Source organism: Pelecanus crispus, chromosome 5, assembly GCF_030463565.1.
Source record: "Pelecanus crispus isolate bPelCri1 chromosome 5, bPelCri1.pri, whole genome shotgun sequence".
Taxonomy (NCBI): domain Eukaryota; kingdom Metazoa; phylum Chordata; class Aves; order Pelecaniformes; family Pelecanidae; genus Pelecanus; species Pelecanus crispus.
Genome location: NC_134647.1, coordinates 77153273 through 77167776, shown reverse-complemented (window position 1 = coordinate 77167776; position 14504 = coordinate 77153273). Strand labels below are relative to the sequence as shown.

At 43.8% G+C, this 14504-nt stretch overlaps 1 protein-coding gene across 1 annotated transcript in view; it reads left to right on the top strand.

The window, feature by feature from the left end:
* ZNHIT6 (zinc finger HIT-type containing 6) overlaps window positions 1-14504 on the top strand; it is a 36691-nt gene that overhangs the window by 262 nt on the left and 21925 nt on the right. The window contains exons 2-7 of the mRNA XM_075711227.1: window positions 207-429; window positions 590-860; window positions 2817-2882; window positions 2973-3079; window positions 3169-3254; window positions 4595-4698. Coding sequence (XP_075567342.1) covers window positions 207-429; window positions 590-860; window positions 2817-2882; window positions 2973-3079; window positions 3169-3254; window positions 4595-4698 — 857 coding nt within the window. The remainder of the gene's footprint in view (window positions 1-206; window positions 430-589; window positions 861-2816; window positions 2883-2972; window positions 3080-3168; window positions 3255-4594; window positions 4699-14504) is intronic.

Here is a 14504-nt window from a genome sequence, read left to right as displayed (position 1 = left end):
TTGGTAAGAAAGTAATCTTGTAGAAAACGTTCTGCTTCGTGCATATTTTTATTAGTCTCATTGCCCTATTTTTGGAAATTCTTTGTAGCCTTTACTTACAGTTCATATTAGCGTGTCTCAGAAATTATGTTTTTTAAAAACAAATAGCTTAGAAGTATTCTAAGGCTGCTCAGAGGGACATATCTGCATTTCTGTACTTGAGGCAGCGCCATGAACTCGAGCAGCAGGACGCCGACAGACGGCGGCGCCGTGCTTCGCTCCCGTTGCGGGTTGCCAGAAACGTTGGGCTGAAAGCATCCCGCTTGGCGGGATACTTGTGTGCGCGGCAGCGGGCGTTTGGGGAAGCCTCTGGTCTTCAGGCGTCTTTACGGGAGCTCCTGAAGGCGTTGGCAGGAGATTTTATACAATTTTGTCCCGCAATGTTCAGAAGTACCTGTACACCGCAATTAGTTTTTGTACGGTTTTTGAGGTGGTCGCCTACTTGGTTAACCCTCATCTTAGAGCAAGCCCTGAGCTAGACTACAAGAGGCGTTGTGGGAATCATTTTATCCCTTTTACTGTTATTTAACACGGTTAAAAATCCATTCAGAAGCACCCGGGAAGCAGGAGGACACAGCCCGAGGCGGGGGCAGCGGGGCCTTTCTCAAGGCCTGGCCCAGCGGGCTGGGGCCTGGCCCGGCCGCCGCCGCCCGAGGGCCGCCAGGCGGCGCCGCCGCCCAGGCAAGGCCGCGGCCGGGCCCGCCCCGAGCAGGCCCCGTCGGGCCCCGCGTGGGGAGGCGGCGCCGCGCAGCCATGGCGGAGCGGGAGGGCGCCGAGAGCCCCCGGCGGCCGTCGGGCGGGCGGAAGATCTCCCTGCAGAGGTAGGGCCGCGGGCGGGGTGCAGGGCCGCGGGCGGGAGCGCCCTCGGCTCTCCTGCAGAGAGGCCCGGGGCCGCCGAGCATCGCGGCCGGCCGGGCCCCTGGAGCCGCCTCCCTCGGGGGCCGCGAAAACTCGGGGCCGCTGAAGGGAGAGGCCGCGCCGGCCTCTCCTCACGCAGCGCCGCCGCCGCCGGCCTGCCCCGGGGGGCTCCGCGGGGCCTGCTGCGGGCCGGGCCTGCCCCCCGCCCCCGGGGCCGCAGGGGGCCGAGGCGCCCGGCGTGGCTGTGGCCTGCCCTGCGGCCCCCTTGGCGTTTGTCCGGTGTGGTTTGGAGAGGGGCAGCCCCCTCTGCCGCGGGAGTCGCCGCGGGGCCGTTCCCGTTGCCTGCGCCTGAGGGGGCGGCTCGGGGCGAGCTCCCTCCGGGGCAGCAGCCTCGGCTTTTGCGGCTGACGGGGCTCCGGCATTGCAGCTGAACTGCTAATGTGCCCGGGGCGCCGGGGAGGTACTAACAAGAAAGAAAAAACACCCCAAAAGGTATCCTTGCTCAGAGTATTTCCTGTTTGTCTTTTGCAGCGTCCGAAACGCTTTTGTTCTGTTCTCGTAACACTTTGTACTGCTAGTGTACAGAGCTGCCTTCTGCCTTCATGCTTCCGCTGCCAGCTAGCAGCGAGTGCACGCTGAGGAGAGGAGGAACAACATTTTGAGGCTTACGTTCTTCCTCTAGTAATTGAAAGTGGTGGGTTTGTGCCATTCTTGAGAACTTTGCTGATGTGGGGGGAGTTACTGCCCTTCCTCATTTGTTGGAGTTAAAAGAAATGAAAAGCGGTGATTGTTTCAGTTAATATATAGAATCTTAGAATCCTTTAGGCTGCAAAAGACCTTTAAGATCATCCAGTCTAACCATTAACCTAACACTACCAAGTCCACCACTAAACCAGTTAAGGGTAGAGTAATGATTTCATGTTTCTTGACTTGGTGGCTGGATTATTTTTTAATGAAAGTAAAAACTAGGAATCATTAAGGTTGGAAAGGATCTCTAGGATCATCATTCCAACCATCAACCCAACACCACTGTGTACACTAAACCATGTCCCAAAGTGCCACATCTGCCTGTTTTTTGAACACCTCCAGGGATGGTGACTCCACCACCTCTCTGGGCAGCCTGTTCCAATGCTTGACCACTCTTTCTGTGAAGAAATTTTTCCTAATATCCAATCTAAATCTCCCCTGATGCAGCTTGAGCCCGTTTCCTCTCATCCTAAAGAATAAATAAAGAATTTTCCGAAGAATAGGATAAACATCTGTTGTAATAGCCTAGTTAAAAAGCAGAAGATTGTAGAGGAATTTTTTTTTAATGATATAATACTTGTTACCTATATTCATAAAGCTTACACATTGCGCCTGAGAGGTTCCCTGACTTTGTGGTTTGCACTGCTAACAGCCCAAAGTTTTCCTGACTATATTGTCATGGTTCTTCTGTTTCACTGAAAAAATGTGAGGCACTATTCCAGTTTTAGTGCGAACCCTCGACATGTATTTTCCATCTGCCTAAAACTAAAAAACATGATAAGCCAGCATAGTATGATGCACATTACAGGTGATATAAATGGAGAAAAACGCTGATACAACCAGGCCACAAAGCATAAACTGATACAGCCTTGCTATGCTTCTAACTCTGCACTTAGCATGGGGTTTTTTTCTTTCAAGCATCTGCGCCGTGTGTTAATATAGGTAAGACCCCTGTATGTGTTTGGAGATATTCCCCATAGCTTGTGTTATTTTGTCTGCCACCTTACCTAACCCAGGGTGTTTGTATTTTCTCTTTCTTCTTTCAAGTTTCAGATAACTTTTCCTGAAAAGCTGATTGATGGCATAGTGCCTGGTTGTTGAGCAGGCACCGTCCCAGGCCAGTTAGGGACAAAGATGCTGCTTTATTAAGAGGCACTTTTTACTTCTTTCAGATGTGAAACATGTAGTGAAGAGGAAGCTAAGTACAGATGTCCACGATGCATGAAATATTCGTGCAGGTATCTATTATCTGAATTAAATTGTTTTGGGTTTTTTCCCCACTCATGTGCTGAATGTGGCATGTTAATGTTTTCTTTTTGTCATTTCAGTCTATTGTGTGTAAAGAAGCATAAGCTTGCACTGAGCTGTAATGGAGTCAGGGATAAAACAGCATTTGTCTCTGTAAATGACTTTACTGACTTGAACCTTTTGAGTGGTAAGAACATTCCTTCCTTGTGCTTGTTAAAATTTGTTGGTTTTACTAGGTTGGCACCACATTTTTCCTTGTTCTTTTTTTACCTTCAGATTATCGTTTCTTGGAAGATGTAGGAAGGACAGCCGATGCTGCTGCTCGACATCCTATTGTACATAGTTCAACAACAAAAAAACCAGTAAGTTTTAAATTAGCCACTTGGTAAGTTGGAGATAGGGTTGACTACCTTTGAATTCCCACTGAGGCAGTCTCAATCCAGATTTCAGGGCTGATACTTCTCTTAGGAAGGTATGAATGACCCCGAATATTAGAGCCAGGAATCAAAAGAAGTCTCTGGGTTTCTGTAATAATAGTATTGATGGTTACGTCCAATTGTTTAGAAGAACAAATTGCTAACAGTGTACGTTCTTAAAATTGATGCGTGACCGCTCTTGCTGTTTGATGATGGATGTGTGTTAAGAAAGCCTCAATGTTTCCTTCCACCTCCACAACATTTTTGAATTTTTAAGTACAAAATTCCCAGGTAAACGGGATTTATTAATTGCCTAAAAATTACTCCATGTTTCCCCATATACCAAGTGAAGGCAACTAGAGTTCTGAAAAGAATAAATCTAAGCAACAAAGAAGTAAAAGCCAGCCTTCTAAGGGCGAGAGAGGATTTTTGTTGAAACTCCTCCATTTCCAGGAAAGCATTAATGAGATCACAGAAATGTATGTCATTTCCTGAAAGTCCCATGACGATAAACTGCGAAGACCAAGATCAAGAAGGGAAAAACAAACAAAAAACATCAGAAAAAGAAAATCCACTCCAAAATATTTTGACTCATTGATAAGTCACAGGAAGGCATCAGGGCCATGTTGTTTTCCAGTCTTGTGAAGATATTTTTAAATATAGCACTAAACTCAGCTGGAGAGAACTCGCGTTGATGGCAAAGTAAATTCAGAAGGTTCCAGCTTTCTCTCAGGCTGAAGTCATACTCTGTGTGTCTACTTATCACCATGATGTCTTGAAAACATGCGCTGAAGATGGTGAGATGCTCCTTAGATAGCAGGTTTTTAGGGTGTGGTACTAGGCACGTTTACGGGATGATATCCTTAGTGCTACCTTCAAATCAGAATTTGTCCAGAGTGGCCGACATGGTGGTTGTGCATCCCTTCTGCTAGCGGGGTTGTAGCCCAAAAACCAGCTCTGTGGGTGGTATTACACCCACAACGGCTGGCTATGGCTTTCATGGTGTGTTAAAGAACTTTTAATATCAAGAGGTGATTGGCATGTTGTTTTTTAACCATGGAAAAACTTCACCTGAAAATGTTTCAGGTAGTTTCTAGTCTTACTTTATTAACTTTTTCATTCATGATGGTTTTTTTAAAAAGTGAAAGAAAGTACTTCATTAAATGTGGCCTTTTCTACAATTGTCCCATAATTCATGTCAGCATTACTCCTTTATTGTTTAACTTTCTGGGTTTGAATATATTATTCGGGTTTTTTTTTAAAAAATTGTTTTTATTTTTTACTAGTTATATTGCTTGAGAAACAAAGCTCGAAGGTGTAATATTGACCTGAGAACGCTGCCCGTTGGATTTACAAAAAGAAGAGAAAATTCAACCACCTTCAATTTCACGTGAGTCTTCAGTTGGTTACAGTCGGCAATATTTTGTTTTCACTGAGTGCACAATGATGAGAATCTGAATTCATACCAATATGCTTGCTTTTAAAATCTGTTAGATGCATGATTTTTTTACAAAAGCTATCTAGATTTACTATTTCGTGCTGCAGGTTTTCATTTTTTAGGCTCTTTGAGCTCAGTTTAACAGCTTATGCAATTCATGCTTTGTTTAAAAAATACCATCATTGAGTAACAGGAGGAAGAATCAGTGCTGTTGTATTTTTCCATCTTTTAACTGACATTTGAGTTTTGTTGCTGGAAGAAGAAAACGCTTCTTCAAAGGTTTATGGTAGAGGATTGATGTAGAATGATTGCAAAAATCCCTCTCTCTGAAAAGGCTGACTTTAAGTCTGAAGAGGTGCTTCCAATACAGTTATCTCTGTTGCATGCAGTGTTAGGAGTTGCTGTGCTTGGAGGATGTGGATGCTTGATGCAGCACAGCTTAGAGAGACAAGTGGAGTTAAGTCCAGTTGGCAGCCGGTCACGAGCGGTGTTCCCCAGGGCTCTGTTTTGGGGCCAGCCTTGTTTAATATCTTTATCAACGATCTGGATGAGGGTATTGAGTGCGCTCTCAGTAAGTTTGCAGATGACACCAGGTTGGGTGGGAGTGTCGATCTGCTGGAGGGTAGGATGGCCCTGCAGAGGGATCTGGACGGGCTGGACCGATGGGCTGAGGCCAACTGGATGAGGTTTCGCAACGCCAAGTGCCGGGTCCTGCACTTGGGTCACAACAACCCCATGCAACATTACAGGCTTGGGGAAGAGTGGCTGGAAAGCTGCCTGGCGGAAAAGGACCTGGGGGTGTTAGTAGATAGCCGGCTGAACATGAGCCAGCAGTGTGCCCAGGTGGCCAAGAAGGCCAACAGCATCCTGGCTTCTGTAAGGAATAGTGTGGCCAGCAGGAGCAGGGAGGTGATCGTCCCCCTGTACTTGGCGCTGGTGAGGCCGCACCTGGAATGCTGTGTCCAGTTTTGGGCCCCTCAATACAAGAAGGACATTGAGGTGCTGGAGCGTGTCCAGAGAAGGGCAACGAGGCTGGTGAATGGTCTGGAGCACAGGCCTTATGAGGAGCGGCTGAGGGAACTGGGGTTGTTTAGTCTGGAGAAGAGGAGGCTGAGGGGAGACCTTATCGCTCTCTACAACTACCTGAAAGGAGGGTGTAGTGAGGTGGGTGTTGGTCTCTTCTCCCACGTAGTTAGCAATAGGACGAGAGGAAATGGGCTCAAGCTGCGCCAGGGGAGGTTTAGATTGGATATTAGGAAAAATTTCTTCACGGAAAGAGTGGTCAAGCATTGGACCAGGCTGCCCAGAGAGGTGGTGGAGTCACCATCCCTGGAAGAGTTCAAAAAATGGGTAGACGTGGCACTTTGGGACATGGTTTAGTGGGCATGGTGGTGTTGGGTTGATTATTGGAATGATGATCTTAGAGTTCCTTTCCAATCTTAATGATTCTTAGCTTTTACTTTCATTATAAATAATCCAGCCACCAAGCCAAGAAACATGAAATTGCTACTCTCCCCTTAATTGCTTTAGTGGTGGACTTGGTAATGTTAGGTTAATGGTTGGATTTGATGATCTTAAAGGTCTTTCCCAACGTAAATGATTCTATGATTCTAAGTGCAGACAGACAGATAGGAATTCAGGAAAAACGCTAAGACGACTTCAGATATTCTCCCCTTTATCCACTCTGTGGGTTTTCTCTGATATCTGGAGTTTGTATTTTAAAGTATTTTCACAGTAAAGATAAAAACTAAAAATAAATTACAAAGTATTTCATTGTCTCAGGAAGCAGGTCTAGAGTTCAGCTTCATGATCTAGTGGGAGCAAATATAAATGCCTTCTGAGCTTCTCACAGTGATCAGCTCTGCCAGCTACCCCTGATGGCTCCTCCGCTTGTTTTCTTCACAGTCATAGTTTTGGTGGCAAGTTCTGCTTTCAGGATGCGTTTTTCCCTCTCTTCTCTGGGATGTACAAACCGTGATGTAAAGCACGGTGTGTGGCAGGGCGAGGTGCTAGCGGCTGAGGACTGACTAGCCACGAGGTGTCTCTCTCTGACAAAGTAATAACCAACCCGGAAAATGGCTCAACAGACTTGCCTGTACCATTTCTTCTGTTCTGGGGCAAAAGCATAGGGTTTTTGTTTTTGCAGATACCTTAATTTTTAGCAGAACATAAGGCGTAAAAAAGGTGTAGAAGTGTAACCTTTTAAAGTTACATATTTTACCAGCTCTGGTAGAGAAAATCCAGGGTGGATCAATGGAAAGAAAGGAAATCTGGGGCATTTTCTCTTCCCTTTACCCCAAAGTTATAGACCGCTGAGGCTCTCCCCTCAGAACAGATCAGGGGATAGCCCTAAATCTTGCAGATGTTAGTCATGTGAGCAGAGTCTCTCTGCCTCTGCACTGACTTTCTTTTCCTTGGCCACATGCTCTACCTTTTACAGATACCTTCTGCTAGTCTCATGCTGTTGAAGTATCTCAGACTTAGACCTGAGTTTAACTTTCCTGGGGAATCTCCTCAATGTTGTGGATAAAATAACATACACACTCTTAGGAGTACAGGGTAGAGAAGTAGTCTTTAAGAGCCAGAGGAAGTGCAGAAAGCCCAGGGGTGCTGGGATCAGTAGCTAAGAGGAGGACAGAAGAACAGAAAAGGCACAGATACAGGGAGGTCTGACACTTTCGGGAAGATCCTGGGCATGGTATGATGCTGTGCTGACAGAAATTTGCCTTCACATACCATGTTTTTCAGTTCTTTAGAAAGCTTTTTTGGGTACATACTGAAGTGTAGCTTGCATTGGGAACAAATTAAGCTTTGAGCACTTTCACGCATGTCCTGTGCTTTATGTTGTTTAACAGAAGCAGATTTAAAAACTAAGAGGATGGGGCGAGGAGGGTGACTTACAGGCAGATAGGCATGAAAGTATTTCACAGGCTGTCTGGGAGAATGCCTTACTGTTTTTTGTCAATCATAAAAGTCCTGGGGTATTTTTTGTTGTTGTTGTTTTAGGGACTTTCACATCCCATCAGAAAGAACATTATCATGTTCTCTGTTCTTAAGAGGATAGGAAGTAACCGTCTCTTTCTTGTAAATGCTATCCAAGGGTATGGAATATGCTCAGTGAGTACTAAACAAAGAACATGTTTCCCCTCTTTTGCTGCTACTGTTATTTACACAGCAACAGGATGTTTGAATTCAGTGATGCAGATTAAAAATTAACCTTTGGCTTTGTTTTTTCTTTTTTTAATTGGCATGTTTTGCTTACTCTCCTTACATGTGTTCCTGAGGAATCAAACCTTAGGTGTGATCAAACCAGTGACTATCAGCCATTTAACACCTATCCCATGTGACTTCTTGACACCCATGACGTTTCATTGAATATTACGTTCAAATGGGGTAAAGCTGTGCAAATAACTGCTTTATATAAGCTTAACACCCGACAGCAGTCAGGGTCTGGTGTGTCTACTCTTCTGTAGATCTGAAGCCCTTTTCATGCTGTTTGTCTGTTGAGGTTTGTAGAGGGTTTGCTCCAGAGGGTGGAGGGTGGAAGCTGTTCTTCAAATGTACGCGGAAAGCTGAGGACAGTCTTCTCTGATGTCCTCTTCACACTGTCCGTGTGAGCCAAGCTGTTAGGCTTTACCAGGCAGGAATCGGAGTAATCCAAAACTAGGAAGTACAAGATGTATTCTTGTGTCATCCCCTGCCCCTGCCAGCTCTGGAGGACAGATCAGTGGTTGTTTGGATGTATTAACCAGACTCTCCATTTCCTGGTTTCCATTAGTTTGTTTGCTAAATTTGGTGATGTGAAAGCATACGTGCCAATGCCAGGCAACACATGGATTAGGCTAACTTGTAACATTGACTATATAGATAATAGAGGGTCATTAGATAGTAGAGTCTGAGCCCAGGTTGTGAACTCATGGGATGTCTGATTTAGAGGTGGTTTAGGACGCCTTATTTGCAAATTATTTTTCATGTGCTGCTTCACCCTACCTTTCCTGTGGTGCTGCTCTTTTCCAGTAGAAGTGATAGTTCCCCTTCTGGGCACAGGCTGCCGTGGAGTTGGGGTGGCCTGCTGGGATAGGGAGCCTTTGGGAAAGGGGTGGAGAATGTGACCAGGTTGGGAAGAGGGCTGGGGCAGCAACTGGGGAGCTCCAGCCAAGCAGGGCAGACGGGAAGAGGGGAGGGAGCTTGCAACTCCGTGGCTCCCGGTTCCCTGGTGGGAGATGATGACAGCCGTGAAAAGCCAAAACAGGGCAGTGCAGCTCCCTCAGCTCTGCGCTCTGTGCTGACCTGCTCCAGCCCTCCCTGACACTTACACCATCATAGGCATCTCCACCCAGCGTCTTCCCCGCTCCATTCGCAGCACCTTGCAGACAAAATCCTTCTTCCCTCTTCTCCCCGCCAAGAGGGGCCAGAGGGCTACAAGTCTCCTCTCCTGGTGGAAGGCACGCCTGCAGCTTGGGGGCTTTTGATCAGATGATACATGTGGGAGAAGAAGGAGTCTTTTTCACTGTCTGTCTTCTTTGATTTCATTCTGAGAGCAAAATACAGTGTGGAGATTTGGGATTAGCATCAGCTAAGAGATCATTAGTGTTACAGAAGCTACATTGAGGTACACCTGAAAGCCCTAAAATATCAGCTCTAATCCTTAGCTAGGGTAGGAATAATTAAAATTAATTGTTTGAAGTGTTGCTGGTCTTGAGAATTTACCAAGGAGTTATCTGAGCTGGGTTTTGGGCTAATACTACACTGTTGGATCTGTTAAATTTTAATTTAGTTCTTACTTAGTACATAGTTTTGCTTGCTTTCTAGGACCCACCAAAGTAAGTTCCCAGGCAAAGGAATGCTACTCTGGAGTGATCAGAGAGCAGGATTTTCGTGCATTTCAGTAAATCAGTAGCGTTTCAGAGCATCCCCATGTGAAGATGAGTACTGACTGAGCCCTGTGTCTGAGATTTTTTTTTTCTTTTTTTAGCAACTGAAATGTTTGATTCTTGTGATGATTCTGGTAATTTTGTTTATTTGCAGAAGTTAGAGAGGACAGTAGTTTTATTCTTTAAAAATTATTACATTTTGGGTTACACAGCCTTGACAGTGTCCCTTTGATTTACACAGGACTCTCAGTTCAAGCCCGGCATGTTTCACTATTGCAACACATATGGTTAGTAACATCTCCTGCTGTTGGGAGGCCCCCTGATAGAAGACCATATGCATTACAAAGGAAGTGTGCTTCAGTTTCTTCATTTATTGTCTTGCTGTTTACTGTAACTAGGAAACTTAGGAACTTTCAGTAGAAATATTTCAGTTTTACTGTTTATATATCAAATCCAGGAATTAGCTTGATAACGTTTCAAGAAAATGGAGACATCCTCTTATGTGTGCTGTTCTTAGAAGTGCAACAAAGTCAATTTGGTGCTAGGAATGCAGAGTTTGGAGGGGGCAGAAGGGATGAAATCATCGCACTTCTGCTTCTTCTCTTATTTTAAATTTTATTTTTTTGTAATACACAAGAGAATCTGGTCACTGACTTTGGCTGAATCTTCATTGCTTAAGAAAGTTGAGAAAGGCAGCATTATCCAAAGGTGTAGATACTGAACGCCCAGTATTTCAATTAAACTTCAGTGCATTAGGTGAGAGTACTGGGTATGGTCAAATTAAATGATAACTGGTCCTTCATTAAACTTCTTTATGTCCTTTTCATCTCTTTTATCAATTTGAAATAACATAGACAGGAAATACTACAGTATTTGCATTTTGATATGTACTATTTTTAAAACATTTTAAGAACATTAGTTGCTAAATAGAGACAAAACCATCAGTGAATCGCTATCTGTGACAGGCTGGGAGTGAAGTACTTCTGCAGAGCCAGAGCTGCAACTGGTATCTTAACATTTGATGAATTTGGATTTTTTGTCGATACGTATTTTATTTTACACGTATATATACAGACATTTAAAAAGGTTTTATATACCTAAAATCTATACTGCAATCTAGGCAAAATTGAAACCTAGGTAAGAAAGTTAAGCTTTATGGGATATTTCATAAATGTTTTAAGAAATACGTAAACATTGGACCCTTGTAAAAATCTGCCAAGGCACTTAACTGGTATGTCCAAGTCCCAGAGTCCTTTGTAGATCTGTCCTTTAATTCCCAGCAGCTGTACTGCCTGCACCTGCAGTACTTGGAGCACCTTCTGCGGTACCGCATTAACTCTAAAAGACGGTGAGAATTTTTGCAGTTGTCCTGAGAGCTAGCTGAAGGTAGCAGCCACTTTGTATATATTGCTACTGTCTTTGTAACATCAGAAATAAAAATCTTTCAGTTGTTGCTGCGAAAAATTTAAAAATAATTTCTGTGAAAACTACAGTTGATTACAGAAAATAATTTTTTTGAAGCCTTAGGAGAAATGAAAGAAGAGCAGCAATTGCAAAACAGCCTGTGCACTTCTGAACATGATTTGCAGCTACATCTCGCACAGGGGAAGAGGTGCTTGGCTCCTCTTTTTCCCTCTGATCGGTTTCCATGCTTCTGAAGTAGCCAAAATAGGATGTGAAGCCAAGCAATGCAGGGATGGGCTATGATGCTGCTTTTACTGACATCAAGGATGTGCTTGTGCCTCATCCAGATCTCTGCCGTTTGGTAGTTTTATAGTCAGTGCCTTGGTATTCAAGAAAACCATGGAGCGGCGTTCCATGGCAGCTGAGTGGTGTGGAACACTTCATGCAGTGAGCTGTTACTCAACTGCAGATGACTTACTCAATTAAGCATTTTCATTTAGAAAATGAACATAGTACATGTCGGTTGTATTTGAGGGAAATACTACTCCAGTGAGCCATAACGGAAAATGAAGTCAGTGAGATCTGGAGCCAGGACATCTAATTTTAATCAAAACTTGTTGTGAAGCAGCTTTGATAGCATCTACAGTTGACATCAAGTTCTCTAACTGGGCAGAGATCAGCGATGGTGAGGGATGCTTCGCTTTAATAACAGGCACCCAGCAGGTTGTTTTTCCAAGACTTCATTGTGCAGCGAAGAGTATGAGGCTATTCCAGTTCTAAGCTTCTTTTTTCCTTGCCTCCTTCTACACAGTTCTTAATCTATCTTACCTCTTTCTGCTTGCCATTTACTTTCAGGCAAGAGTACTTTGAAGAGAGATGAGGTAATTAACTGCAGTTTTGGTATTAGCATGCTGAAAAATGATCAAAAAACTAATGTTTTTCTGAAGTGAAACTTTTTGACGAGGAATGATCTTTTTAACTTCAGTGTTCAGGCTCCCTGATTCATAGCTCTTTCTGTGTGCTATTCCATAGACTAGATTGTGCCTGGAAGGGGGAGGGAGGGTGAAAGTCTGAAAAGATCCCTCTTAAGCTGATTATACAGCGACAGTGATGAGCCGAGTCTGCCTCAGTGAGCCCACAGGGAACTGGTCTTGCATGTGAAATCAGAATGTGCTGTGTGACGACTGTTTCTGCAGACACATAAAGAGTATTCCAAATAACAGGTAGCAGATAGGTAGAAGTACTTCTGGAACATTTCTTTTTAAAGTGCATGCGTTAGAGACAGCCCTCTAGGCCGCATATATGTTTCTGTGAGCTGTGTCGTGGTTTGTCTCTTTCCACTTGGGAGAGGAAGATCTGCAGCAAGATCTACAGCACTCCCATCGCCTTGGCTGTCGATTTGAAAATTTGACAGAAAGAAAGTCCATATCACAGGAAGTGTCAGTCAGTTTGAGTAGATAGACATGGCCTGTTTGAAAAAATTTGTGGAAGATGAGGAGTTAAATGAAAAAATGCTAGAAAGCCTCATTTTAGTTGATAACATATAGCAAAAACCTCATCTGAACAGTCCTTGTAAGTATTTTAATAAATGTGCCCATCTTTAGTGTTTCCTGCAGCTAATGCTGGTGACCCTATTTCTGTGTCTAAAGATTACCAACTTTGACTAAAGTCTCCTTGGGAAGGCGCTTTGACTTAATACCATGCCATGTTAAATGCCAGATATCAACATATGCCTGGGAGAGGAATCACAAGCTTGTTAATCGCAAGTCAACTGAACTGGTTCCATAACCCTACTGATATTCCAGTTTGTTCTATGCATACAGTAGCGTTGATGCTTTCTTCAGCTGTCAAGATGAAGAATTGCAAAACCTTGTTCACTCATCTTGCAAAAAAACTTCCAAAATTCCACTCACTGATTTTGAGTTATTTCAAAACCTTTTGCAGTTTGGTAATTTAAGACAGTATCATACCAATATGCAAAATAGCATAAAATTAATGAGGCAAGATACTATGTCAGCTTCTGGTTATATATGCTGTGTAATTAATAGCGTTTTCTGTGTTACCCTTCGGCTCTGGTCATACAATCTTCTTACCTCTTTCAGACCTGATGTGCTCTAACTTCACCTTCTCATTTAAGGAAGGCGCTCTCATTCCCAGCTTTAACAAACATGGCCAGATAGAGGGGAAGAATCACAAGGCATGCTGCACAACGCTGCTGAGTCACATGCTGCTTTGGGGACCTTGGCCTTCATTAGGTCTTTTTACTCGAGTTATTAGCTCCTTGGAGCTAGGGTTCTTGCTTGCTCTTTTTTTGGTAAACACTAACAGTTCTGATTTTGCTTGCATTTAAAAATTGGTATCAGTTAATTGAGTTTAGCAGCTAACTTGTTTACCGTTTTGCTACTGGGCACGTACGCTTGTCTCTGCAGCCAGCTAGAACCTGCAGGATAACGTTTCATCTGCCTGATAAACAAGTTAACACACTGTTGTTCCAACATGTTGTTTTGCTTTTAATTGTAGGACCAGAATCTTTGCATAACTGATCATGATTATCCTGGATATAGTGATTCATAGTTCTTAAGTAGTGTTTAAAAAAAAAGGGGGGGGGGGGGGGGGGGAGACGACAGGGGGAGGAGAACCATTAGATGTTCCTGTGCTTCAAATAGATGTCAGGCCTCTGATTTCTAAATGGTGGTAGTTCCCTCCTTCCTCTTCGAAATCTTTAGTGTTTGTCGTGAGTGTAAAATTCTGAACCAGAGCAAAGGGCTATGCACCTACCTTTTAGTCTGTGCTTTTTCTTAGGAGGGAGTTCTTTTAGAAAAATACTGTTACACTCACCATGCCAAATGGGAGAGTTGGAAGCAATGAGAGGAAAAATGCTTTGTCTTAAGTCAATATTCACTTCAGCAGCATTTCTGAAGATGAGTAAAAAGGCAAAAAGAGTTTTCCTAATCTGGCAAAGTATCCTCTGGTTATACTGCTTTTCTTAAGATGATACTCCACTGGAACTGTGTGTGCTTTAGTAGCTTCTATTCTCAGGTATTAATTATGCTAGCTGGAAAGGGAAGGTGAGTCTAAAACTAACAAACTGGAGAAGGGAACATGACATCAGTTTTGGTCTCTGCCAAAAGCTTCCTGATCTTTCTGTGAAACGTTTATTCTAACTTCCATTATCCATGTTTTGCCAAAATGCAGCTTCCCTCCCTGCCCATGACACGTTTTCTATTTAGGCAATCACTGCTGGGAAAAGTAGAGTCCCTTATTTTATGTAGAACCTGGCCTCAGCTAGGACCTCTGACTGTTACTGCTGCACGGGTTTGGCAATCTGTCCTAGGTGATATGCCAAAAAGCATTTTCTTTTTCTGAAATTAAAGGGCAGCTATACATATAGAAAGTCAGCTGGAAGATACTCCCTTTTAAAATGTAAAATGCTGTTGATCGGTTAATTGGTGTTATCTTACCTGTATTTGTAAGGAGCGG